This window comes from Micropterus salmoides, unplaced genomic scaffold (genome assembly GCF_014851395.1).
Source record: "Micropterus salmoides isolate LMB-PRFRI ecotype aquatic unplaced genomic scaffold, ASM1485139v1 Ms_hic_scaffold_11, whole genome shotgun sequence".
Classification (NCBI taxonomy): domain Eukaryota; kingdom Metazoa; phylum Chordata; class Actinopteri; order Centrarchiformes; family Centrarchidae; genus Micropterus; species Micropterus salmoides.
The window spans coordinates 17202746-17230307 of record NW_024040152.1 but is presented as its reverse complement, the minus strand read 5'-3'; the positions used below and the strand labels follow the sequence as shown (position 1 = coordinate 17230307).

At 40.0% G+C, this 27562-nt stretch overlaps 2 protein-coding genes and 1 long non-coding RNA gene across 3 annotated transcripts in view; 1 reads left to right on the top strand and 2 right to left on the bottom strand.

Annotated features, from left to right (window-relative positions):
* Positions 1–278: 278 nt before the first annotated feature.
* LOC119897646 lies at positions 279–4456 on the bottom strand. Its single transcript, XR_005443413.1, has 3 exons — positions 3515–4456; positions 2215–2325; positions 279–726 (listed from the first exon to the last, which is right to left on the bottom strand). It is a non-coding gene; the product is annotated as an uncharacterized LOC119897646 (long non-coding RNA).
* A 3576-nt stretch (positions 4457–8032) lies between these two features.
* On the bottom strand, positions 8033–10515 carry LOC119898279 (H-2 class II histocompatibility antigen, A-K alpha chain-like). The gene is made up of 3 exons (XM_038712467.1): positions 9252–10515; positions 8764–9027; positions 8033–8664 (listed from the first exon to the last, which is right to left on the bottom strand). The coding sequence occupies exons 1-3, from the start codon at positions 9307–9309 to the stop codon at positions 8381–8383; spliced, it is 606 nt and encodes a 201-aa protein (XP_038568395.1). The 5' UTR covers positions 9310–10515; the 3' UTR covers positions 8033–8380.
* Positions 10516–19890: 9375 nt separating this feature from the next.
* fam171a1 (family with sequence similarity 171 member A1) overlaps positions 19891–27562 on the top strand; it is a 29642-nt gene continuing 21970 nt past the window's right edge. The window contains exon 1 of the mRNA XM_038711491.1: positions 19891–20284. Coding sequence (XP_038567419.1) covers positions 20173–20284 — 112 coding nt within the window. The 5' untranslated portion in view covers positions 19891–20172. The remainder of the gene's footprint in view (positions 20285–27562) is intronic.

The following is a 27562-nucleotide window of genomic DNA, read 5'->3' as shown; positions in this document are numbered from 1 at the left end:
TACTAGTATACTCCAAGAGCCACTATTAATATCTTGGGAAGCTGCTTTATGAAACCATTCAGTATGAGAATAATGCATTATTAATGAATTAAAAATATCTTGCAAAATGTCCTTTTAGCATAATAATAAAAACCAGTAAAAAAAAAAGTATTTTACAACACACACACATACAGACAACTAAAAAACTTTAATTTTGTGTATCTTACAAAAATAACTTCCTGTACATTAAAAGGTACAGCAGCATGTATCACATCTTGACCAAAATATCTTCAAATAAAAATAAAATCAGTAAAATGATGACATATGATCAGTATTACTGAAGTACACTATACACATCCCATCATTAATGTTACCCATGGAGGTCCCTCATGCGGTTTGGACTCTGGGCACGGCTCAGATGACCTCACGGCAAGCCATCCTACTTCTGACACCATATGCGGCCAAAGGCGAGAGCAGTCACCCTACCCAGATTCAAACACAGGTCTACAGCATGCCAAACATGCAACTTTGGCAGCAACGCCAAAGAGCCAGGCTCGTTGGTATGGCAGTCCAAGCGCTTACTCAACTGTAGTGAAGGTACTCCGTCACAAGCATATAGTACAAATGGTGGAACTAAACTGAAACTGAAAAATGGCACCATCCTTATCCTTGGAGTGGAGGGTCTTTGAGTAGGACTTGTTGCAGTGACTCTATGGGATTTGGAAAAACTGCTTTATCACACAGCATCTGTGGAAGGGAAAAGGAAATATTTTGTCTATAACCAAAGCAATATTACCTCTAATTAATGAACCATTGTCAGATTTTTTATTTTGTTTAAAGTTGCTGAAACACAATATGACATCATGTCTAACTGTTCTGATGCTAACTGTTTAGGTTCAGGTGTAGTGTTTCCCACAGAATGAAAGCGTAATTGTGGCAACTTTAAAAGGTGATATGCCGAATTTCGCTTGCCTGCCGGGAATTGCATGCACTTCCAAATACTGTTTTTAAACGCTATAATTTTCTTTGTGGGGTAAATGATTTGAAATATTTCAAGAACATTTAGAGTAGTTTAGAGCTGTTGATATTTTATTATCTACAGTTAGTAGAAGCAGCATTCCTTGAGATTTAGCAATAAATATGTGGTGATAACCGACGTTGATCAATGAGCACAGTAAAGAGTCTTAAAAGGTCCTATACAGGTGGATGCATAATTAGGCAGAACAGATGATGTAGGCTAATTTACCTGCCGAGATTTGAGTCCACCTCTTTTCTCAGCATAAATGGCGTTACCACACGCGTGGTGCATCTAATTCTCAGCAGGCAGAGTTCGTCACAACACCTGGCGCTGCAAAACGTCACCATGATGTCACATCATCATGACATAACATTACCTCTCTGGAGCAAGGCGGTGGCAGGCGCCGAGTCTGGTTTGATCATTGTTCTAAGCTCACGCAGTCCACCTGACGGCGCTGTTTTTATACTCCGCCCCCTCAGTCGCCTGCATCTCACATTAGACTAGTCTATCAAATCGGCAAAAGTCAGCCGCAGTCACCTTGAACGCACCTATTGACTACCAGTAATGAATAGCGTGCTATCTTCGACAGCTGTAGGCCCATTCTAAAGTTAACATAGCTCTCCTTATTGGCTAGGCTCCTTAAATGCTCGCTAATAACTTTTTTAAAGTGTGCAGTGGTGTTCATGATACCAACCATTCAATTCACAGACGGGTTGTTTGCATGCAGTAGAGAGAGAGGGAGCGACCGAGTGAAGGGAGCGAATATGTGCTGTGCAGCACTGCAATTAAAATGGGTTGCCAAATTTGCTTGGGCGGCTGTTAATCTACCTGGCCCAAGTAAAGCCTATGTGTGGGAAACACTGAGGTGAAATGGTTTTCCACAAGGGACCTGTCCCAGTAAATGCTCAGTTCTTCCATTACAACATAATCAAAAACATTACATAAACACTACTGTGCATTCAGCCAAGGAGCTGTATATGATAAAATGTTATTAAACAGGTACAACAAATAACACAAACATACAGACTTGCTTCACAACTGTTCTGTCTACATGTCATTTCACATTAACACAGCAGTCAATTTGTGAAGTACAAAAGTAGCCAATTACTTAATGTATAACAATATTTTAAATAAAATTTTTTCACAAGAATATTTATTTAGTCTGACCCCGCTGACATGTATTGAGAGTAAGGTTCGTGTGCAGGAGCCAGACATACCTATGAGCACATTGAGCTTGTGAGGGTCCAGCTGGTCCTTTGAGATTTTCGTGGCCTCTGAGCCACCTGAGTGAGGCAACGATCCCAGGAAGCTCTAAAAGAAAAGAAATGCTGTTGCAAATGAGATATAATAAATATTAGGCCAGTACTTCCACCTAGTTTAGTTCTTCATTTGCGTATCATTATAAACACTGTAATTCTATTATTATAGCAAATCTTTATTATTGTTCTTTATTTAATTTTTTTTATTTGATCTAAGGCAGGAAATTCCAACTCTGGATTTAGCATTAAGTTGGTTAAAGTTGGCAAAGGGTAGGTTCAACTTTTAAAAGTTGAATACAGGATCTATGACCATACAAATGGAAAGTTGAGCAGTACTTAACATCAACATACATAACATCACAAGCTATTATATCATATGTTCAGGCATTGCAGTACATAAAAACATCATTTTAAGCAGTCTTAAAACAATTCTCACATACCCGTGTACACTTTAACATTGCTGTTATAACTGAGTTATTGGTCACTGTAATGATTACACCTTCAGTGAAGTGAAATCTCTAAAAAACAGTGTACCTTTAGAAGTTATCCACTTTTGAATAGTCTAACACAGATGCTTAGCTGATGATTCAAATAACTTATAAATAAATTATATATATATATATATATATAATTATAAGTAAGCTAAACTTTAGAATGAATTTATACAAAAATGACAACTGTGGTGATGTCTTTACAGACTTTATGGGCAGGAATAATGATTACAGTGACCAATAACTTCCTGTAAAGACGAAAAATGTGAACCTATTCTTTAGCACACAGACAGCAACACATTTGTTGCATTTATTACTCTGATAAAGACCTCACTGGTCATTTTAACCGTGCAAAAGCAGAATTGAGGGCTCATACACACACATGCACAGGCCTGCCTTGTTAAAATCTCATGCATCAAATTCCAGCAACAGGTTAATGAGATTGTTGATTGTTCCCGAAATTTTAGTAACATTAAAAACTGCTGTACAGCAAATAGCAATACATTACTGTAACGTTAATTGCGTTTCTTTTGTAACGCGTTACTCCCAACACTGTTTAAGGCAGACGAAAGTCGCTGTCTCCATTATGAAGCTATTGAAATGCTAACTAATGTTAGCTAACGTTAACAAATATATTAATCCACGTGCTAGCATTAGCTAATGCACACCAGAGCTATCCACTAAGGAAAATATTTCCAAACCCAGAGTGAGCTCAACTTTAGTTAACTTACACGATTGTGTTGTCTTGCTAACAATAATAAACTTACCAACAAAGACGATTTTTGCCGGCAGTCTCTGTCCTCTCCTGCTTGTAACTTGCCAGTCACGCCTCTTTAGCTCTTTTCACATTTAACTTCTGCAGGGAGCTGACCGGATATTCTTCTCTTCTGTGTTCTTTTCTTATTATGTCTGTGGTGTCCACCTTCGCCAAGTCCGAGTCGGTAAAGTAAAACAAAGGAAACCTGAGAAACAAAATGATTTCTTGCCAGAAATAGCTTCCCTCTCTCAACGATAGTGCACACGATAACTTTCGTGAAGGGGACTTTCACGCTGTGTGATTGGGTCGTCGATTTGAAAAGCTTGATTCTGATTGGTCCAACTGAATGCACTGCGCTAGTGGGCTGGGCGGGAGGGCACATTTCACCCCTGGTGAAATGTGTTTACATGTGTTTACTGCGCAGACCGTGACGGAAGTTGACCTTCCAAATATGGTTTGTCCCAGGAGACACTGCGCACAAAACGTGATGACGTTCATCTCGGCTCACGTACATGATAGACCCTGATCCTAATGCAAACCGTTTTATTCTTTAGAAGCCAACAACAGAACTTTAAATACACTTCTGAGAAGTTTTTAGGCGAGAAATCAACTGTATAGATGTCGAAGATCGGCAGTTTTATGAAAATTGGCAGCGAATCGAAAATGTGTTCAAACGTTTTCGGAGTTGAGAAGCTCCGCAAGTGCTGACCATAGTGCCGACGGGTGTTATATAGCTGCAGTAACGTTACCGGAGGCTGCACAGCAACACAACGGAGGTTAACCGGTCGACATGCATATAATCGATAACTGTAGGCACGTACCCTGGTTGGGGTAAGAGGAATATACTTCGGGGGGCGGTCAGGAATAGGTAGCTAGCTACGTTTAGCTCCCCCAGGCCCAGTCACACAGACCACTGCAGCCAACACAGTAGATGAGTCCAGCAACAGCTGATGATGTTCGTACCACTGTTATTCTGTCAATAAATTCTCAGTAATGTTAAGTTTTAACCTAAATCGAGACACATCTGGCTCGTGATGCAACATTACAGAATGTTCTTGGTTTGTGAAACTTAAAATCACTTTGGAAGAAATAAAATATACAACAGTGGTATGAATTGAAACATTGCCTTATTATTATCATTAGGCTATTATAAATAAGTATTTGCAGGAATTATAGTATAAATATACTATATTAATAATATATAAGTATAGTATAGTAAATATTAACACATAACGTACTTGACACCTCTTTTTTTAACGGTCGAGATAAACGTCATCACGTTTTGTGCGCGGTGGCTTCTGGGACAACCCATATATGGAAGTTCAACTTCCGTCAACTTCCGTCACGTTTGTCTGCGGGCTGCAGCTGGACCCTTCTCCTTCAGGAAAGCAATTAGGACAAGTAAGCAATCATCTAAATTCAAAAAGATAAGACAAAGAGACATCATTAGTAACATTAACAAACTGTGTTGTAAAGTTAATCTATCAGTGGAAGAACAGACGGAACTAAAACACCTTCAATCCCAACTTGACATTATATATATGGAGAAAGCCAGGGGGGCATTTATTCGTTCAAGGGCCCGTTAGATGGAAGAAGGGGAAAAAAACTCAACCTATTTCTTCAGTTTGGAAAAACAAAGACAGACCAAAAAGAAAATTCAGAAACTTATTATCAATGACGTTATTATTGACAACCAAGACGAAGTAGATGAGAAAATCAAAGCCTTTTACAGTAATCTCTATAAACGGGGCCATTTTTCTCCGGAAGATTGTTGGTTTTTACTAGAAGAAATCCGATGCTTCCAAAAGAAAATGGATGATAACTTTAAACAACTAATGGAAGAAGAACTAAGAATTGACGAATTAGATAAAGCTGTTTTTGACTTTCTTCTGGAACGATATCAGGGAACTGCTGCACAATGCCTTCTTAAATTGCATATCAAACGGAAGTCTTTCTCCTACTATGAAACATGGTCTCATTACTCTGATTCCCAAGCCTAATAAAGATAACCTTTTACTGGACAATTGGAGACCAATTACCTTATTATGTAATGATTATAAATTATTGGCACTTGTTTATGCTAATCGGCTGAATGAGGGATTGTCACATATAATTGATGAGTGTCAATCAGCCTTCGTAAGGGGTCGAAACATACATAACCACACTAGGTTGTTACTAGACATGCTTGATTTTCGAGACCATATTGACTCTGAAGCCTTTGTTTTATTTCTTGACTTTTACAAGGCATTCGACACTATCGAACATGCCTTTCTATTTGAAGTGTTACATTTTTTAGGTTTTGGAAACAACTTTTGTAATATTATTAAGTTGTTATATAATGGCATATATAGCTCTGTGTCTTTAAATCCTGGTATAACCCCTAGATTCGAGGTACTACGCGGCATTAGACAAGGATGCCCGATTTCTCCAAAATTATTTATTTTAGCCACCCAATTATTTATCATGCTCATAAATAACAATCCCGCTCTGTATGGTATTTCAATCTTAGATAAGGAATTTAAAATTAGTCAATTTGCGGATGACACAGTAATCTTTTTAAGTAATAAATCTATGGTGGATAGTGCTCTCAGTATGGTCTCGATATTCTCTAAAGCTTCAGGACTTTCTCTTAATATTCAAAAATGTGAGCTATTTCCCATTCATTCATCTGATGATTCCAGTATTGCTTCAATAAAGGTTAAGACTGAAGTAAAATATTTAGGAATTTAGGGCTTGATTTTTTCTTACAATGTGATTTTGAGGTGACCAAGATTCCTGTTAAACTTTCACAATTCCACAACTTCTTCAGTACTGGAAAATGATATTTACTCACAATTTTTCTCCCCATGGTTCCACCCTATGGAATAACAGGGTCATTACAATTAATAGGAAATCATTATTTAAGACTGATTGGTATGAGAAGGGCATTGTGTTTGTTGATGACATATAAGACGATAATGGTAAGTTTTTAGAGCATACTGCTTTTCTGAACAAATATACTCTAAACTGCACTCAGAAAGAATATAAAAAGATACGTAAAGCAATACCACTACCATTACTACAGCTAATCCAAAACACATTACTGTATGCAAGAATAAGACCGCTACCAACCTTACCCAATCTTGTAATTAATAAATGTCACATACATGATAAAAAATGTAATAACAAACATATTTGTACTTTTTTTAAATCCAAGCTTTTTTCTGATTATAACAGAGGGCTGTGTGTACAGGTTCCAAATATGGATACCTTGTCCATAGATAAACCACATTTCAATTTCATCAAATGGACCATTTCCCCTAAAATCAAAGAAACTCATTTTAAAATAATTTACAAAATCTATCCGGTTGCAGACTTTCTTAAAAAAAGGTTCAAATTTGAAGTAAATCCCTGTATATTTTGTGAGGCTGCTGAGGAGACTCTGGAACACATGTTCTTTTCCTGTCCCTTGTCCAAAACCTTTTGGTCTGATTTACATAATTGGCTGTCACTTAAGATTGATAATATTCCATCTTTTAATTTGTCACACATCCTCTTTTATATGGACAATGTAGATCCGCCTTCGTCTGATCTGGTGAATATGATGGGTTCTCATGGGTAAATATCATATCCATTGTAGTAAGTGGAAATCTTCTAAGCCTTCCTTTTTGTGGTTCATAAATAATTTTAAGTTGTTCTTTTCATCACTGAAGAATGTTAAATCTAGTATAATTGCAAGAAAGATATATAGAGATATATCCAAGCAATTATTGTTTTAACAATCTCCCCATATTGCTGCACCGAAATGAGACCTTATTTTGTTTTCTATAGCCTTTTACTAACTTGTACCCCCATTTTCCTTTCTGTTTATTCATTTATTTTCATTTATTTCCTGTGTTTGTAAGACTGGTTTTTGATCTGTACCAAGTGATCTTTTTTTGTTCCCCATACGAGAGTGTTGTATGTTAATGTGTCATAACAATAAAAAAAAAAAAAAAAAAATTAAAAAAAAAAAAAATGTAGAAATAAGACCGTAAAAAAAAAAAAAAAACCTTCTACTTCAGAAACCAATGGGTGACGTCACGGACGCTACGTCCATTTTTATATACAGTCTATGGTTTACTGTTTACAAACTGAAACAAGTATAACTGTATTATGATTTAAAGTATGCTTATTTCTATATGTTGTTGTTTGTTAAGTTAACATGTGCTGCTTCCTTCTAGGCCAGGTTACCCTTATGAAAGAGGTCTCTGATCTCAACTAGCTATTTATTCTGATTAAAAAAAAATTAAAAGAAAAGAAAATATAAGAAATAATATGCTTTTGAAAAATATATTTTAATGTTAAAATAATATGTTTTAAAAATCATACTTCTGGCAATCAGGCTGAAACATGTGGAAATTACATAAATAATTACAATATTTTGCAGTTGCCTACACAATGAAGCATGTTTGGCATAAATATATTTTTAACCCACTAAAAGGGTAATTGTTTAACAATGTACTTCCACAAAGTACACCTAAATAGTATTTACTAAGAGTTAAATAAATATATTTTCAATAAATAGACTAAAATGTAATTTTCAAATAATATCTATTGAACTTGCAGGCAATAACAAGAACACCAGTAGATAAATAACAAAGGCATTAAATCTGCTGTTTCTCCAGACCATAAGGCTCTTTCACAGTGTGCAAATGCATCTCTTTATCAAAACTACATTTTCAAGATTTCCTCCCTTTTGTTTTAACATCAATAAATTTAACAGAAGTTGCAGGTGCACATGGTTTCTCTCCTAGGAGTGTTCCATTAAGGTATGGGGCATGCACCCTGGACAGGTTGCCAGTCCATCGCAGGGCAGAACAAAATATTTCATGTTTGTTTTATGTTATTAAGCCACTTAAAAATAATCACCCCAGATCCTGATTTTAGGCCTGTCCAGGTCGGAGTGCTCCACAGTGCAGCTGTAAATGTCCCCCTCCCTCGATGTAAATGTCAGAGTAGAGAACTGGTGGAAGGTTTGATCATTATTGGGATGAGAGCGACTGAGTGACACCCCCTCTGACACCGGATGACCATTATTAGTCCAGCTGACTTTGATGTCAGGTGGGTAGAAATGATTCACAAAGCAGGTGAGGCTGTTTTCAACTCCCAGCTGAGCTTCTTCTGCAGGTAGACGATGCTCTCAGGGGGGGTCTTTAGTGGGTCAGAAGATAATGAAAATCCTTCATCAGCAATTTATCAATCACATCACTACAGAGATAAACGTTGAGGTTAACTTACCTTTTTCTTCTTGTGGATATTCTTCTTGTGCTGCCCAGATTGCAGTAAGTGATAAACAAAGGTCCTTGTTTGTCAAAGCATCTCTAAGTATATTCTGATCCTCAAAGATTTTACTTGGATCAGGATTAATAATTCTGGGCACAGTGTAGAAAATCTCCTCTTTTGGGAAATCCACATATAAAATCTCCTCACCATCAAACTCAAACTGTACATCAGTTGTACCAATCACAAAGCAGCCCACAAAATAGACAATTTCACAAGGAACTGAAAAACAATACAATGGAAGTCAAGATTAATATACTGCATGTTTACAGTCCTATCATTACAGCTTCTTACTAAAATGTTTTTGCTTTCTTTCAGGCATTTGTATTCTTGATATACAGGAGCACCATAATGCTTATACCACCCATATGTTTATGTTTCCATAAAATTATTCTTAATGTTAGAAACTAGAACTAAAGTCTAGTAAATTTAAATATCATTCTTACTTTGTGAGAAGGCACAGAAGTTGTTGAGCATCAGGATTATGAGAGCAGAGCGCTTCATATCTGAGCTGCAGATCTTCACCGTACTCACATGTTTTATCTGTTGTCGATAAGGAAATTTACAATCACATGACCAAATCAGCTGCAAAACTTGAAGTAGTATAAGTGTAACCGCTAAGCTGAGGGTTATGCAGAGGGTTAAAGTGGGCTATAGTTGACGCGCTTACCGTGGTCGCTTTGGCTTGATTGAGCAATGACACAACAAAGCTTAAAGTTATCTTTTCTTCTCTGTTGTGAGAGATGTTTATTGGATTTACACAAGGATTTCCTTTTTTCCATAACAGAACAATATTCCATCTTCACCAACAGTCACTTAACATGCATTCAACCACAGCCTCCGTCGCGTGGCGGTCAAAAACTAGTTTGCCCTTTTCCCTCTAGCAACACCTGTCCTAGATTACAGCTAGCCTAAGTAGATAAGCCCCAATCACTATGCCATAACCCTAGTGCCACCTAATGGCCAAACCTGGACATAAACATTGAAATGGCTCCTACAACACCGGCCCCCAATTGGAATGCTTAACAAACATTACAATTCAAAACAAACCAAATTAAGGATCCAGTACCAACCTAACGTAACATATTATCCAACATTTGTTACAATGAGTTCACACACATTAACACTGAAAATTGCCCATTTAACCTGCAGCCTCAATCAAAAGGCAGAGCTTTGTAACAGGACGTTGAATGACACTTGACTTTGTTTGCAGACTCACTGAACGCACAAATCCCTTTTGATCCCGGAAAGCTTCCAACACTCTTCCTAGTGGCCAAGAGCCTCGTGGGGCAGTAGGATCCATTATAACGACAATATCTCCAGGCTTTAGGTTTCTCCTGGTTTCATTCCATTTTTGCCTCTCTTGCAGCAAAGGTAGATATTCCCGTACCCAACGTTTCCAAAAAAGTTCAGCAATATACTGGACTTGCTTCCATCTCCGTTTTAAATACAAGTCATGTGGTTCAAACAATCCTGGCGGCAATGATGGATTTCCTTTCATCAGAAGAATGTGGTTGGGAGTAAGTGGCTCCAAATCATTTGGATCATCTGAGAGTTTGGTGACAGGCCGATCGTTCAGGATGGCTTCAGCTTCACACATAACTGTATGAAGCCCATCATCGTTCAGGGTCTGCTGTTGAAGAACTGAACTTAGAATCCTTCTCACCATGCGGATAACACGCTCCCAAACCCCACCATGATGTGAACCTGCAGGAGGATTAAAGCTCCACTTAACTCCCCTTTGCCGCAGAACTCCCTGAATTTTTCCATGATCTAAAGCTGCGAGAGCCTCTCTTAGTTCTCGCTCTGCTCCTATGAAGTTGGTTCCATTATCAGATATGATATGAGAAACTTGACCTCTTCTACAGATGAAACGTCGCAGAGCATTGATGCATGCGTCAGTGTTCAAAGAGTCAGCCACTTCGAGATGGATTGCTCTGCTTGCCAAGCAGGTTAGTATCACACCATAGCGCTTGTCTGTACCACGTCCTTTCCTCACTGTAATTGGGCCAAAATAATCAATGCCAACGTTGGTAAATGGTGGTTTGTCAGGAAGAATCCTTTCCTCTGGCAAATCAGCCATCTTTTGCTCCTGCATCTTTCCATTATATTTCTTGCAACAGAAACATTCTGCAATTACCTTTCTTACAGCGGAGTTGGCTCTAGTGACCCAATACTTCTTCCGCAGTGTTGATAGCGTGTGATTCCGCCCACTATGGCCCTGCTGCTGATGAATGTGCCTGAGGATGAGAGTGGCCACATTTTGATCCTTGGAGAGGATTAGCGGATGTTTAATCGACTCTGGCAAGGAACTTTTAGTCAGCCGCCCTCCAACTCTGAGAAGCCCATCATCCAAGCGCAGATCCAACCTGTGGATTGTACTACGTCTGCTCACTGTAGATTTCCCAGCTGACAACATGGCAATTTCCTCTCCAAATCGCTGTTGCTGACAGTATCGAATTATAGCTAGCTCGGCTCCCAAAAGGTCATCTATGGACAAAATTTGCCCTCCAGGCTTGTCCTTTAACCCTTGCCTCCTCCGTGGCATATTATTGTCCGTGCTCTGCTTACCATCAGCTTTCTCCTCCCTCCTCCTGCGACATTTTTCCAACAGAATGGCTTTCCATTTAAGTAACCAGGCTACTGCCACCTTGAGCTTACTCCAACTTGAGAAGTAAGTCAGTAACCGGTTTGTGGCATCATGTGAGCCATCCACAGACACAACATTCACTGTGACTTCCTTCTTGACCTCCTGATCATCGGGTTCTATGATAGTTTCTACAACATTTGTTGTCCAGTTAGCTTCTGGTTCACTCAAAAAACTTGGACCCTCTATCCACCTCCGGCCATGAATAAAGTCTCCAACCCTCACTCCTCTGGATGCCTCATCCGCTGGATTTTCCTTGGAGCTGATGTATCGCCATTGTGAAGTTTTAGTGGCTCCTCTTATAGTCGAAACCCTGTTGGCCACAAACGTATGAAAACGTTTATCCTCGTTTTTTATATACTTCAACACAGAAGTGCTGTCGGTCCAAAAAATGGACTGCTGCAACTGCAATCTCAGCTCAGCCTTCAACATCAGATCAACACGAATGGCAAGCACAGCAGCAGTCAGCTCCAGTCGAGGAATAGTAACAGTCTTTAAAGGTGTAACCCTGGCTTTGCCCATCAGGAATGCAACATGAATGTCATTTCCATCATTCAACATCCTGAGATATGTGACTGCACCATATCCTGTTTCACTAGCATCTGCAAAGTGATGCAGCTGAGCATGTCTTGATTGTCCAAAGCCCTGGGGCTTAATGCACCGATCAACCTTAAATTCAGACAGCATATCCAATTCCTCCAACCACCTGAACCACCGTTGCAAGATGTCTTGTGGTACAGTCTCATCCCATCCATAATTTCTTCTGCAAAGTTCTTGTAGCATGATTTTGGCAGGCAACACCACAGGTGCGACAAAGCCAAGAGGATCGTACACCGAACTAGCCACTGACAACATTCCTCTCCTGGTGACTGGCCTCTGCTGGATCTCCATTTTGAACTTGAATGAATCACTCTCAATGCACCATTGCAAGCCAAGAGCTCTCTCAAGAGGAAGTTGGTCTCTATCCAGATTCAGTTCAGTCAGATCTTTAGCTCTGTATTCCTCTGGAATAGTCTGCAGTGTGGTGCGACTGTTACTAATCCATTTCATCAGAGTAAATCCTCCTGCCTGACAGAGAGTAATTAAATTTTTGACCATAAAGGCAGCTTCTTCTTCAGAGGGCATGCTCTTCAGACAATCATCCACATAAAAGTTCTCCTTTACTGTTTGCAGAACTTCAGCTGGAAATTCAGATTATCAGCTGCTGTTTTTCTCAGAGCAAAGCTAGCACAACTCAGGGAGGACACAGCACCGAACAGATGGACAGTCATACGAAACTCAGCTACTTCCTTGCTGAGATCTCCCTCAGGCCACCATACAAAGCGCAGGAAGTCTCTATCCTCCTTTGCAACTCTGACCTGATGGAACATTGCCTGTATGTCGCCCATAACTGCTACAGGTTCCAGCCTAAACCTGAGCAGGACACCAAGCAATGTACTGGTCAAATTGGGACCTTGCAAGAGCTGCTGATTCACAGATGTTCCCTTAAAGGTCGCACCACAGTCAAACACCACCCGCAGACTCCTCTTCTTGGGGTGATATACACCATGGTGCGGAAGATACCACACCCTACCACTACTGTGATCCAACTGCTGTTCTGAAACTTGCTCTGCGTAGCCCAGACTGATCACCCTGTTGAGGTTCATTTTGTATTCCTCATAAAACTGTTTGTTATTAAGGAACCTCCTTTTCAGCCCGAGCAACCTTTGCTTTACTACAGTGAAGTTGTTGGGCAGAGATACATTGTTCTTTTTAAAGGGCAGCTTCAAACTGTAATGACCATCGTCCAGTGTTGCAGAATTTTCCATAATTTCCATGAACTTGATGTCTTCTACTGAAGGGCCTTTGTCCTCTGTAGCTCTTTCGTTAAAATCATGATTGTACTGGCTATGTAGCATTTCTTCCAATCGTCTCACGGAAATCCTGTTAACGACTACTGAAGGAGCCTCTGTCTCCAAACTGCTGTCATTAGACTGCAAAGGGCCATTAAGGACCCACCCCAATACCGTCTTGATTGCGTATGGTCCTCCCCCTTGGCTATTTATGACCTCCCAAGGTTCCAATATCCTCGGAGCATTGCTTCCAATTAATAGGTCAACCTTAGCCTCTAAGCTGGGAATCTGTACTTTTGCCAAATATGACCATTTTGCCAACTCTCCTTCAGAGACAATACTGTCTGCACTTACAGGCATTTTCTTCTGCGTGAGGACTTCTGGTAGCTTATAGAAGACATTACTATCCATACTAGACACCTCCAAGTCAAACAATAAATTTGCCGGCATGACCCTTTCCTGTCCCATGGTTTGTAACAGAAAATGTGTTTGTTTACCAGACAACCCAAGCCTTTGCATGAGATGTTCCGAACAGAAAGTGGCTGAACTGCCGGGGTCCAGAAATGCATAGGTTTGTATTACTCTGCCTCCTTGGATGGATTTGACTTGGACTGGCAAGATGGAAAGGAGGCAGCGATCACTTCCGACCCCTACACGACTACAGGCTTCTTTAGATGCTGTGGTGTTAGGTCTCACAAGATCCTTAGATCGCTCTGTGTATGCATTGGCTTTGTCTCTCCTGTCAACATGAAGCACACTAGGATGTGCTTGACCGCAAATCCCACAGGTCGCACGCTTTCCACAATTGCGACTCATGTGCCCAGCACATAAACAGCCAAAGCAAAGCTCTTTCTCCTTTAGAAAGATTATTTTATCCTGGTGCTTCTTCCTTTTGAACTGTAGACATTCCTCCAAAGAGTGACTTTGCGAACAACACACGCAAATTGATCTAATAGTAGAACCATTTTCTGGCAAGACAGCCTTTCTCTCTCCTAAGTCTCTTGCTGAATGTACAGGGGCAATGGTGGTGGCAAAACTATTTCCTTTAAATCTTGAGCCTGGCTGCGACTTCAGCCTGTCGACCTTAGCACCACCTGTTCCTGGTGCTGAGTCCCGAATATCACCAAACAAAGGGTCTGACAGAATACGGACATGTTTCTCAATGAATTCCACCAAATCTTTGAACAGAGCTCTACGGTCAGATGTATGCATTATGTTATGTGCCACTGACCTCCATTGCTCCCTCAGCTTGAACGGGAGCTTAGACATGACTGTTCTCATGTTGCTTGTCATGTCTAACTCCTGCATATATTGTATGTTCTCCATGACATTACAGCATGAGCGCAGAAAAAGTGAGTAGGCCTGCAGTGCATTGACATCTTCTGCCCTTATAGGCGGCCACGCAAAAACCTTTTCCATATATGCAGAGGCGACCTTATACTCGTTGCCAAAGTGTTGTTTAAGCAGCTCCTTTGCTTTAACATAACCTAGATCAGCTGCCATGTGCTGACAGCTTCGTACCAGCTCCCGTGGCTGTCCTCTCGTGAATTGTTCCAGGTAATATAAACAATCACTTTGACTGACCTTATCCTCCACTACCTGCTCAAATGCTCGCATAAATGAAATATATTGAAGAGGATTGCCATCAAATAAGGGAATCTCTCTTGCCGGCAATAACATGAAGCGTTGCTGTTGGGCCAATGCAGTAGTTATTTCGGTTTGCCTTTCCATTATGGAACAGATGTTCCCCCGCTGCTGTTCCTCTACTGGCTGAGCATTGAATGAGTGGGGTCCTAAAGGTTGTGGTGGTAAAATATGATGATCGTCCATTTGAGAACCGGTCCTTTGGTTTAGCCCAGCCTGGCTTTGTTGACTAGCCTGCTGAGTTAGCCTAGCTGTAGGTTGTGAATTGCCAATTGGCAATGCCCAATCCTGGCCCTGCTGTGCTTGGTGGTGGTTTACAGGCCTGTATTCCTTTGCCATAGGATTGAGCTCAGTAACATTTGCTGTTCTTTTGCTTTTACTCATGTAAGAACTCATTCCATTAGATGTGGTGCTGATGTCAGGGGCAGAGGCCAGCACTTCCAATTTGGCATTGGAGGCAGCTAGCATAGCTTCCAGCTCAAGTTGCTCTCTTCTCCTTTTTAGTTGTTGCTCCTGTTCCTCCAATGCATGCCGTTCCTTTAAAGATGCAGCCTGAGCAAGCAGTGCAGCTCTTTCTGCCTCTTCCTTTATTCTTGCAGAGTTAGTAGATTTTCCACTACGAGAACTCCTCCTGCTTACTTGCTTGCTAGGAACATTTGAGACACTGTCCTCTGGCCTGATATCATCATTATCCTGCTCATCCCTTTTACCTTTTTGAGAACCTTTTTCATCCCCACATTCATCACCTTTGTTACCTTTTTTTTAATTGAATAGCATTTAACCAGCGGTTTACCTCAGACAGAATTTCATCATTGCAGATCATTTTTGCTTTAAACCAAATATCATGTTTTTCCCTTTCACCCTCAGGTAATATCACCAGCAAGTAATCATGAACACATTTTACATCATCGCACAATTCAACAAGAGCACCCATTGTACATTGTACACCTTCTTTATCACCTATTTGCATAAGCTCTTTGATTTTTTCCCTTAGCTTAGAAGCCTTATTTAATTTAGCCTTCCTACCATTTTGCAGTCTTTCCAGCTTTTGTTCAAATGCTTTTGCAGTTAATGTTACAACACGTTTTTCTTTCTCTTTTAACACACCCGAACCATCTGCTTTACTGTTACATTCAGCTGATTGCGCAACAGCCTCAGCAGCTGACGCGTCTTTTTCAAGTAAACTCATAGCGCACTTGAACGTCACAACAATAACAATCAATAGTCAATGTAATTTGTTTTCAACTACAAAGTTACTGTTCAGTTCTTTCTTCACCAATGCATTGGATTTTTTACGCCCGGGTAAGTATGTTAGTGTGCACACAACTTATGAATGGCCATTCAATTACTTTGTAGCGCTACAACATACCTCACGTGGGGCGCCTTGTAGATGAAGAACCGTCTCACGATGTCCTCACATTGGTGAATGATGAAAGAAGTTTATCGTTGTCCTCAAACAGTTGAGTAGATTGGTTCCGGGCTGGCTGAGCACCGCCGCGTCATATCACCGATGCTGGGCTAAGCGGGTAATCTCCCCGCTGACTCCGTTTCAGCCTGTCCTCTCGCCGGGTTCCGATGTGTAACACAGCCGGGCAGATACACGATGACTCGATGAGCAGCTTTCAGATGTCCCCTTTCCAGTGGCCACTCCGCATGTCTTTAACGGTGAACATCTAACTCCACACGCGACGATCTTCCCGCTTCATAAAAGGTAGTTTTTGACTTTGTGTAACCGCTAAGCTTAAAACAGCCGAGGGTTATGCAGAGGGTTAAAGTGGGCTATAGTTGACGCGCTTACCGTGGTCGCTTTGGCTTGATTGAGCAATGACACAACAAAGCTTAAAGTTATCTTTTCTTCTCTGTTGTGAGAGATGTTTATTGGATTTACACAAGGATTTCCTTTTTTCCATAACAGAACAATATTCCATCTTCACCAACAGTCACTTAACATGCATTCAACCACAGCCTCCGTCGCGTCGCGTGGCGTGGCGGTCAAAAACTAGTTTGCCCTTTTCCCTCTAGCAACACCTGTCCTTGATTACAGCTAGCCTAAGTACATAAGCCCCAATCACTATGCCATAACCCTAGTGCCACCTAATGGCCAAACCTGGACATAAACATTGAAATGGCTCCTACAATAAGTATAAAAAAAGTATTAAAAAAAGTAAATGATTCACTTGATTTTTTTTACCTTAAGTTAGTCATCATTAAATGCTATCTATATGAGCATAGTGATTATATAGAAGATTATATATAGAGAGATATAAATCTAAAACAAATCACTTTGTACAGAGGATAACTTTCCCAGCTTTTGAATCAAGATGTTAAGCCGTCTAACCTGTGTTGCAGTTAAGAAATTATCTCATCTATAAATAAACCTTTTACACATGCCAAGAAATGCACACTGTAAGGAAATTTATGAATAAGGGAAATCCCAGCTTAGTTCATGGCATTAACTTGTTTTGATGTTCTGCAGTGTTGTTGAATTGTTCAGTGCAGTCTTCATCATAAGAGTTTCCAAGATCATAATTTTAGTTGACATGATGAGAATAAGGAAGCAAAATCCCAAACTACAAAATGTCACCAAAATTGTAGACTTTGATGTAAAAATAGTAAAAATGAAGGAGTTTTGCTAACATCATATTACCAACAAACCAGTGCAATAAGGCAGTGGCTGATGGGAATTTTATAAGTTTTGGAGGTTTTGTTGTGAAGGCTTTAATATAACATAAAGCAGACTATGTATCTACTGTATTGTAGTATTGTTAATTAATTAAATTAAAATTTTAAATGGTTTAAGAACTGTACATCATTTTAAAAACTGTAAGTTGCAATTTTTTTCCTCATTGCTATAATCTTTGAGGAAATGACCATTGTAGGCGTTTTAAATGCAACAATGATTAGAATCATGGACTAGAGCAGAAAATATGGATCTGATGCAATGCTACTATACAAGTGAGAGAGGTTATATGCAGAGACTATGGGATATATGGATGCTTCGAAACCCATCATCAACACTGACAAAGAAACAACTCCCAGCTCAGTGTTCTAACGAATGCAAACGGCAACTGCTATCACAACTAGAGATTGACGAAGTATGACAAATACGGCAAGGGGGAGCCAGGACGACAGGTCAGCAGGGAGATGTTATCATTATCATCCCCACACTCAGAGATTGTGTCCCAAGCCCTGATAACAACAAGCCCTTACGGCACAGAATCACTCGACATAAGGGCGACCCCCAAGTACAACGACCAAGATTGCCAAGGCTAAGTGACAAAGTACCCTCTGAAAGTCTGCTAGAAGATATGAATACAGCACTACATACTATCCCTACATAACCGAGACAAATGAGCTGATGTACGCCACAGCAACAGTGATCCTAGAGATGCTTGACTATAAGATGAACACCACAAGCCACAAAGAACATTACCCCCCATGGAGGACAAGGCTAGAGGCCAAGATCAAAGCAACATGAAGAGAGGTTAGTGAGCTGTCAGAGCTACAGAAAGGTACAAGGAAAGGGCTACCTAAGAAATACAACAAGCTGTCGATACCTGAGGCTCTGGAGACTGCCAAACAAAGACTTACTGCTCTGGCTACCCGCCTAAAGAGATACAAGGGAGAAGCAGAAGCCAGGAGAATAAAACGGATGTTCTCCACCGAACCATCCAAAGTGTACTCTCAGTGGCAGGGTAATAACACAAGATCAGATCCACCCAGGGCTAAGACTGAACAGTACTGGAACATATGGGAAAAGAGGCATCCCACAACACCAATGCTCAGTGGCTAGTGGATCTAAGAACAGATCACAGTAATCTCCCAGAACAAGATCCAGAAACCATTACAACGGCATACATCCAAGAAAGAGTGGCAGGTATGAAGAGCTGGACAGCACCAGGCCCTGACATGATCCACACCTACTGGCTGAAGAAACTAACTGAATGGTTAACTCAAGGACAGACAGTCCTGATCATGAAGGATCCCCAAAAGGGAACAATCCCATCCAACTACCGGCCAATAACCTGCCTCTGCACAACATGGAAGCTCCTGTCAGGCATCATAGCCGCTAAGATGAGTAGGCACGTGGCTCAATACATGGACAGGGCCCAGAAGGGAATGGGCAGTAATATCAGGGGAGCAAAGCACCAGCTACTGGTTGATAGAGCAGTCACTCGAGACTGCATGACCAGGCAGACCAATCTGTGCACCACCTTCATAAAATTACTATTCAAAAATAAAATTTATAGCTGAATAAATCAATAAGAAGAGTAAAAGTAAAGAATGTAAGTTTTAGTAGGCTATTAGTTGTACATGTGTTTTTTTTCCTAACCAACAGAAGCTTTATTTTTCTTCTTTCCACTTAAATTTAATAATTTAACTAACAATATAATATATTGATATGTTTATTTCAGTCATATTTTTAACTGCCAAAGTTTAATAAAAGGTTATTACACAAGTAAAACTATAACTGAATACTTCAATAAACAATATTAGTAGTTAAACAATTACAATGGAGTGGGAAAAAATAAAAGAAGAAATAATACCGCAATTTCCCCACTGTGGGACAAATAAAGGTTTTCTTATCTTATCTTATCTTAATACTTTTTAATTTATTTGATCAACTGTCTGGTGGTTAAGGAAACAAAAAGCTTATTATAAAGCTTTATATGTGTCATTTTAATTTCACTAATCTATGTATGTGGTTATAGTTTGGACTTGTCTGATAGCCTTTATTACAATTTGTCAGTATTGGGACTCCATATTTTAGTGTAAAATTAATAGAATGGCATTTTGTGTTTAAGAGTTTTGTGCAGTGAATTTGATTTTTGACAAAACAGCAATTAAAAAGCAGGAAGAAACTTTTCCATTGTTTGGCTGGCAGGTGGCGCCGGAGGTCCACAGATGTTAGCGGTGCTGCTTGTGGAAGAAGCCGCCTGTTGGTGCTGTTCTGGGGCATGTGGCTCAGAGGAATGAGGCAGTCTTTCTCTCTGACCCTGGCCCGTCGATGAAAAAAGCGACCGAGCGGCAAAAGGGGCTGGGGATGCACAACGGGACAGGAGAAACACGGCTTTACAGGAGAAAACCTCGGATTGTTGATGCTGCTAAACATGGAGTATCGCCTCCTTTGTGGAACAAACCAAGTGTACGCAGATGTGGCCGGTCACTGAGTTTGTAAAAGCAAAAGATTTGGTTCCTACTTTTTTTTTTTTTTAACCGTTTGCGTTGAGACACACATCTGCAATGATGCGGGCTGTGGACCGGAGAAGAACCGCTGCGATTGTGCTCTGCCTTTTGGGATACCTTATCCCCAAAGCTACCACCAAAACAATACCGGAGGACACCGCCACGGAAGGTAAAAGTGTTTTAAACATTTTTATCGGCTCGCTTTGCCAAAAAAAGGCGAGTTAGCTGGCTATTTTGGTAGCCAATGGTGCCGCTAGCCTGCTACGATACTGATGTGACCTAAACTTGGCTAACGTTAGCAAGTTAGCTGCAGTAAGAGAGCACGAAAACTTATCCGAAAATGGTTGCTATCCAGCCTGGTTTTATTCCCCTAAATAACATTTTTATACCAACTGTTTTTAAACCTGACGTAGTCATATCTGTGTCTAATTCTTTGTTAGTGGTAGTGACTGAAAACATGCCCTCATATTGTCCAGAAAGGTAGCAGCTGCTGTGATTTGTCATTTCTAGTTGGAACATTTCAGGAAACACTTTCTTTGTAAGTTATGTGTCTGTGTGGGAAGAGGGAGACCACCTGGTTCAGGTGTCCCACGGCCCAACTCCATTGACGTCCATTGATATCCAGATTATCTTCTTGATTAATCAAGTAATGAGTCAGTAAAATGTTAGAAAATACTGGAAAATGCTTGTCACAATTACCCAGAGCCTAAGTTGACATATTCAGATTGTTTATTTTGTCCAACTCACAGTCCTAAACCTCAAACTAGTCAATTTATTATCATAAAAACAGCTATGTTTACAATTAAAAAAGTGGGCACGATTGTGTTCTTTGCATTTTTTTGCTTTAAAAGTAATTTAATGTTTGCAGATTAATTTTCTGTTGATTGATAACTGATTAATCAACCAAATGATTTCAACTCATCTTTACACATGCACATGCAAAGTTTCAAAAGCCAGCATGAATTTCAGTAATCTGTTGGCATCTCCTTCAGTCACCTACTTCAAAGCTCACTACTGTCAAAGTAACTTCTGAAGTGGAGCCACATCTGTTTTATCCATCACCTTTATCTCTCACTTATATGCATAAGCACGCGCGCGCACACGGGTTATGTTTTTGGCTGGCCTACCTTGGTCCTCACTACCGCTGTGTTTACAGTAGACGTATGAATGTAAACATCCAGTAAATATTTCTGTAAATCAGTCAGGGACTGAAAATGAAACACTGATTTTTCTCAATTTTCAAGTTAGTTCCTGATATTCAGATTAGTTCAGGGGTGTTTGAAGTAGTTCTGCTTTAAGGCTTTGCGCCAGGTAGCCTATTATCTGCGTCATGAAAATATTCACAAGCTGTCGTAAAGAACAAGGTATAATTGCGATGATAATTCACAAGATTGTGGTGCTTTGAAGTTGTCCTGGTCTCTTTCTGCGCTCTGTTTTCTCCTTTCTTTCTCACGCTCTTTCACTGGTGTTCACTTTGCCTCAGGTTGACCTTCAGTTGTCTCCCGGGTGAGTGTGTTCAGGTCGATACTGAGGACTTCTTCTGGTCTGTCCAGCAGACAACAAGGATGAGTGGAGCCAGACAGACAATCTTTCCGTAGCTATAGATCTCACTCATATTACTGCTGCCCATAACAGGCATGGCATTGCATCTCCAGTAGACAAACATTCGCTGGAGCTGGACAAGGGCTGCCAGGAAGTAGACCAATCACATCACATTGTCACCAGTTAGCCAAGCTTGATGTCGATCACGAGATACTGGTGTGAGTGCTAACAGAGAACATGAGAAAGGATAGTATTAAGGGAGAGCCAAAGAGCAGAACCAGTAATGGTATGAAGTACAGTATGCAGATTGGAATATTTACTGGAGTAAGATGAAGAGTCCATTTGCTCTCCAGACTTAAAGCGGACACATGATGATGTAACCCAATTGCTGGGTCCCCTGCTGAGTTAATGGGATTGACCATCGCTATCTAATCTTACTGTTAATCCAGATGAGAGAAAATAGCAGGCTGAACACCAATTTGGAAGTCTTTATTTATAAATGCAGAGCTTTAGTTCAACAAATACGAGTGTGTCTGCTTTTATTTATTTTTTAAACCATGCTTTGATTTGCCTCTTGCGTTTCCACATGTTGCATGTTGTGACACGCCATTCTTTCCCCCTTGTCCCTGTTGGTGATTCATACTTTATCTCATTAACTTTTTAGTGTGTGCCTCATTTTGTTTCTATAACATATTTAAAAGTTCTCTTTCTTTTATTTTCCCTTTTTTTTTAGCACATTCACCACACTGAGAATCAGATGTTTGTTGTTTGTCTGAATAGTAAACAAATGGCTTCAGTCTGTGTGTTTTCTTTTGCTGTGGTTGAAGTTATTACATCCAGAAACACAAACAACAGTCTGTTGGAGACTCAGATCCTTACAGTACATCGTTTTCTTTTTGTTGTAAATATATGATAAAATACCACCAAAAAACATTTTACTATACATTTTCATTATTTAAACAACTTGCAAGTTTCAGCAATTTAAAAACTCTGTGACAAGAGCTCTTGCACTCTTGTCACATGATTTCTGGCTCCTCTCTTGCTCAGCCATGTGCTTCTGCTTGAGATGGTGAAAGAAGTCATTTGTGTTGCCCCTGTTTTCGTTGCTGTCTTACGTACAGTATTATTGTGGTTTGTTGAAGACTTTGAAACCAAACAAATTTCATTATTGGGTATTTTCACCAGTCCAGTGCCTTTAATTATTTAGGGGGCGTTTCGAGGTGATGAGGTAGAAAACCGTGACCAAAACGCAATGGAAATATGGCATTTATGTTTTTCATGTATTAGAATTGAGAAAGGATACAGTCACGTTTAAGTCACATGCTTCATGTAGCCTTTAGACAATTTGGATAGAGCTGCAACGATTAGTTGATTATGGAAAAAAAATAATTATCAACTATTTTGATAAGCGATTCATCATTTCAGTCATTTTTTAAAGGAAAACTATCAAACATTTGCTGGCTTCATCTTCCTAAATGTAAGGATTTGCTGCTTTTCTTTGTCATTTATGATAGTAAATGAAAAGTCTGGGTTTTGGACTGTTTGTCAAAAGAAGCAATTAGAAGACGGGACTTTGTGCTCTGGCAAATTGTGATGAGCATGTTTTGATATTTTATAGACTAAATTATAAATTTTGAAAATAATTGACGGATTAATCTAAATGTAAATAATTATTAGTTGCAGCCCTAATTGGAGCTGTGACAATTAATTGATTAATCTGTTCAAGTAATTAAGATGTTTTCCCCTCTCATTCCAGCTTCTTAAATATGAATATATTCAGGTTTATTTACTCCTATATGACTGTAAACTGAATATATTTAGGTTGTGGACAAAACAAGACATTTGAAGACGTCATCTTTGGGAAACACTGATTGAAATTTGTGAACATTTTGACCCTTTAAGACTAAACAACCAAAAAATTTATCAACAATGAAAATAATTGTTAGTTGCAGCCCTAGTTATGATCTATTCACTAAGTTTGTATGTAGTGCACGTAGTCATATTTTGCTTTTATTGATACACCAACGTTTCTACCTCAGCCAAACTTAAGGTTTTTTTGTGGGCAAATTAAAAATGCACATAAAAACAGGTGAATGGAAACGCACTTTGTGTTTGTTTCTTCATTATAAACAAATGTTTTTTGTTTTTTTTTCACTGACATCACGTCAAACTCCAGTAACTTGTGATAGCTACTTAGTCTAACGAGCAGTCAGCACTGCGACTGTTATAGGCTACTGGATGTTGTGTGTAAGCAAGCTTTCCACTCGTGTGCAGAAAGCATCTGTTTCTCCCTCCTGTCTGGAAGAACACCAAACCCCCTTCACACACCCAATGGAGGCCAGCCATACCATGCATTTCCAGTTTGTCACACTTCACTTTTATGGTGCAGAAATGCTTTGCCTCCTTGTAACTTCTGATGAAAACACAAAACATGCGTTAACTCAAGCTGTAGTGGGCTGAAAAACCTACACACAGTGATTCTGTCTTCCTGTATTGGGTTTATCTCTTTGTACTCTAATACAAACACACACAACCACCCTGCTGCTTTGGCTGCTGTTGCCTGGGATAATTGGTCTGAGATTGCAGCGTTGGTCAAGCAAAACTCTTTGATGCCTTTATCCCTCATATGGTACCTAATACACACAGATGAGGAGTCAATACAGTGAGGAGCAGTTATAGAGGTACTGGTTTAGCTGCAGAATTAAGGTGTTTGGTCATTCTTCAGGCATATCGTCTTCTCTCCTGTGTGTTGGAGCAGAGATGAGACTCCTAGCTTGTTTAACAATGATGCCACAACAGAAGTGATTTATTAGATGAGGATCGGGAGGGGACTGTTGCATCTGTCAGTCTGGAGTCTCCCAGGGGAGTCACTTTTAAAGTGAGCACAGCTGGTACTCCTTACAACATATCACTGGGAGTGGGGCAGGAAGTGAGGTCATGATCTCCACCAAATCTTAACGCAATAGAGAGTTTCTGTCAATGGGAAACCTAGTCTTCTTTTTGTTTTCCAATCCTCTGTTGTGACGGTGCAAATGTAATACAGGGGGGTGAAGTGAAGGGTCAGAAAGCAGCCACAGAGCAGATCTTAACACCAGACCTCTCGGAGTAATGATGTGTTTGGTTTGAGATTAACACATTGCTCTGCCAAACCTCATCGCCCACAAAGCACCACATAACTTCCACCCATGCAGAGGTATCATTTGGTGCAGTGCTCTGCTTTTAGGGGGAGCCAGCCTGCACTCAGGCTGAACTCTTACCAGATTTGTCAGTGGTTCCTCTGTGACCGCAGGATCCCTGAGTGTAGGGGGGAGGGGGATTTGTCTAGCCAGGGGTTATATATGTGTTAGCGTGTGTGTGTGTGTGTCACGGAGAGGGTGGGGTTACAAGAACGAGTTACTACAAAATTCATTTGCAGTCGGTACTGGGGGAGGTGGGCTTGTTTAGGTCAGGGAAGAGGAGAGGGAGTGAACCTTTCAGCCTTAATTGAAAGGTCACCATGGTTCAGCCAGCAGCCAATGATCAAACGTGGTTTACGTTTTTGTGTGTGCAAAGACAGAGTGAGAAAGCCGTGCGATTATGTTGATATTTAATTATAGTGTTTTTGTACCAAGTTTGTTTTTATCATACCTTTGGGATGTAAAGCCGAAACCGACCTTTCGTTTGTTATAAAATGAACCTCACAGTGTTTCAGCTGGCTCTCTGCAGAGTAGCACATAGTTAGGTGTGTGTGTGTGTCTCAATACATTGTTTGAAGTTACATTTACTCCAGTTCTGTACTTTAGTACAATTTGAGGTATTTCTGCCACTGACACAAATCAGGCAAATATTGTACTTGGGTTGGGTATCATTTAAAATTTTACGATACCAGTACCAAAACCAGTACCCTTAAAGTTATCCCGATACCAATAGAGTACTTCATTCGCTACCTTGCATAAAATGCCACCTATGGCTACCAATGGTGAGAGCAACTTATCTTTTTGTCCCGTTGGAATTGAGCCCTGAATTACACGTTAGTCAATTTAAAAATAAATTTTGCAAGTCAAGAAAGTTGCAGTTTGTCATAAAATAGTAAAGTTACATTTAGTTTTGATTGAAAACCGTTCAGTGAACTACATCTCTCGTCTCGCACAATGTACGTCACCAACATGTTAGCGCGGTAATGCTAGCTAACGTTCATTGCTTGATTGCTAATAGCTAGATAACTAGCTATTAGCAGTCTAGCTAGATAGCTATGTTCCACGCAAAAATATATCTCACCTCATGTGTTTAATCCAACGACTCCTGGTCCTTTATCCCATCATCTTCTCATGTAAGTTTTTTGACGTTGGCTTCAGTAACATTAGCTTCAGTCACTGATAGAAACAGTTACAATGTCACATACGCGACTTTTGGGTTTGTGGTCTTTGCAGTTATGTATTTTCACAGTCTTGTACCTCAACAGTTTTACCAGAAATTGCTATTTTAAATTGAGAAATATATGTCTAATTCAGGGCACAATTCAAATGGGATCAAAATATTTGTTGTCCCTTGCCATTGACTACCGTACAATATTTTTCCGAAATAAGTTCCCATGGTGGTCTACTGGAAGGGGAGGGACTTAGACTCTCTATTAGGTCATCCTCACTGGTAGTATTAGCCCATAAGGAGAAAGACTACAGCTTGGGAGTTTTTTTAATATTTGAATGAGAGAGGAGAGTAAAATAGTTTAGTGACCAAATAAGTTGTGGGAAACAAATTAAAGGTATATTTCTGATTCGTGTGTTGAAAGTAAGCAACGGAAAATTATTTTGTTAACTTTCAATCAATAAACTGAATTGAAAGATCTCCCGAGTGCTTTTCCTTTATCGGTGAGTCGCAAACCTCCTCCAAAAACCACCGTAACAAGTATAAAATGAGTAAAGAGTCTGTTTAACCAAGTCTCTTAACTACACTAAAGACTCACAAACAAAGTAAAGAGAGGCTGCACGTCCAGCCGTTCAAACCAGCTACACCTGAAGCAGCTGCAGACGGAGGCTCCGTAAGTAAAATCAGCTGATCTCTGCTGCGCCACAAAAGCGTTTAATTGATGTGATGGAATGCAGCGATCAATCAGTGACAAGTGATGTGAATAGCAAATAAAAATGTACAGAGAAGTGTTAAATGATACCAGAAGATGAAACCAACCGAAAGCCAAGCTTGTGGCGATAAACTTGCAACAGTGGCGAACATGCCCGAGACCGCAGCTGAAGGTGGTTGTTAAAATCATTCATAGACTTGGCGCGTGCAGGCCTTTTTTTTTTTTATATACAGTTTATGGTGCAGGCACTTAAGGGAAAAAAAGGCGTGCTCTTCTCTTTCTGTCAGTTTGTTGCTTGTGTGTTTGGCTGCAAACAAAACCATACAAACAGTAATTTTTTGCCGCGATCTGGTCACAAAAAGTATTGATTGCAGTACTGGTTTGACTGGAGACTTTTTGATTCTACTCGACACTGGGCTGTTTTGGTAAATACTGTAAAGGTATTGAGTAGCGACATCCATCCCTAGCACAGATGGACGTCGCGAGTGGATGACATGTCTCTTTTTGCATGTTTTTTCTATAGGGCTATATCTAATGATTATTTTCATTATGAAATAATCTTCTGATAATTTTCTCGATTAATCACTTTGTCTTAAAAATGTCAGCAAACAGTGAAAAATGCTGGCAGCCCCTGGTGATGAACTGAATGCATTGTTCGACCAACAGTCCAAAACACAAATATATTCAGTTTACTATCCTATAAATAGAAATCAGTCTGAAACAGGATACGACCAATATTTCATCAGACCCATCTCGCACCTTGTGTCATGCAATGACCTTGTACGACTGTTGTTGTCCTCCAGCCTGTAGGCACCGTTAGTGTGAGCCTCTCTTCAATCAACAGTGTGT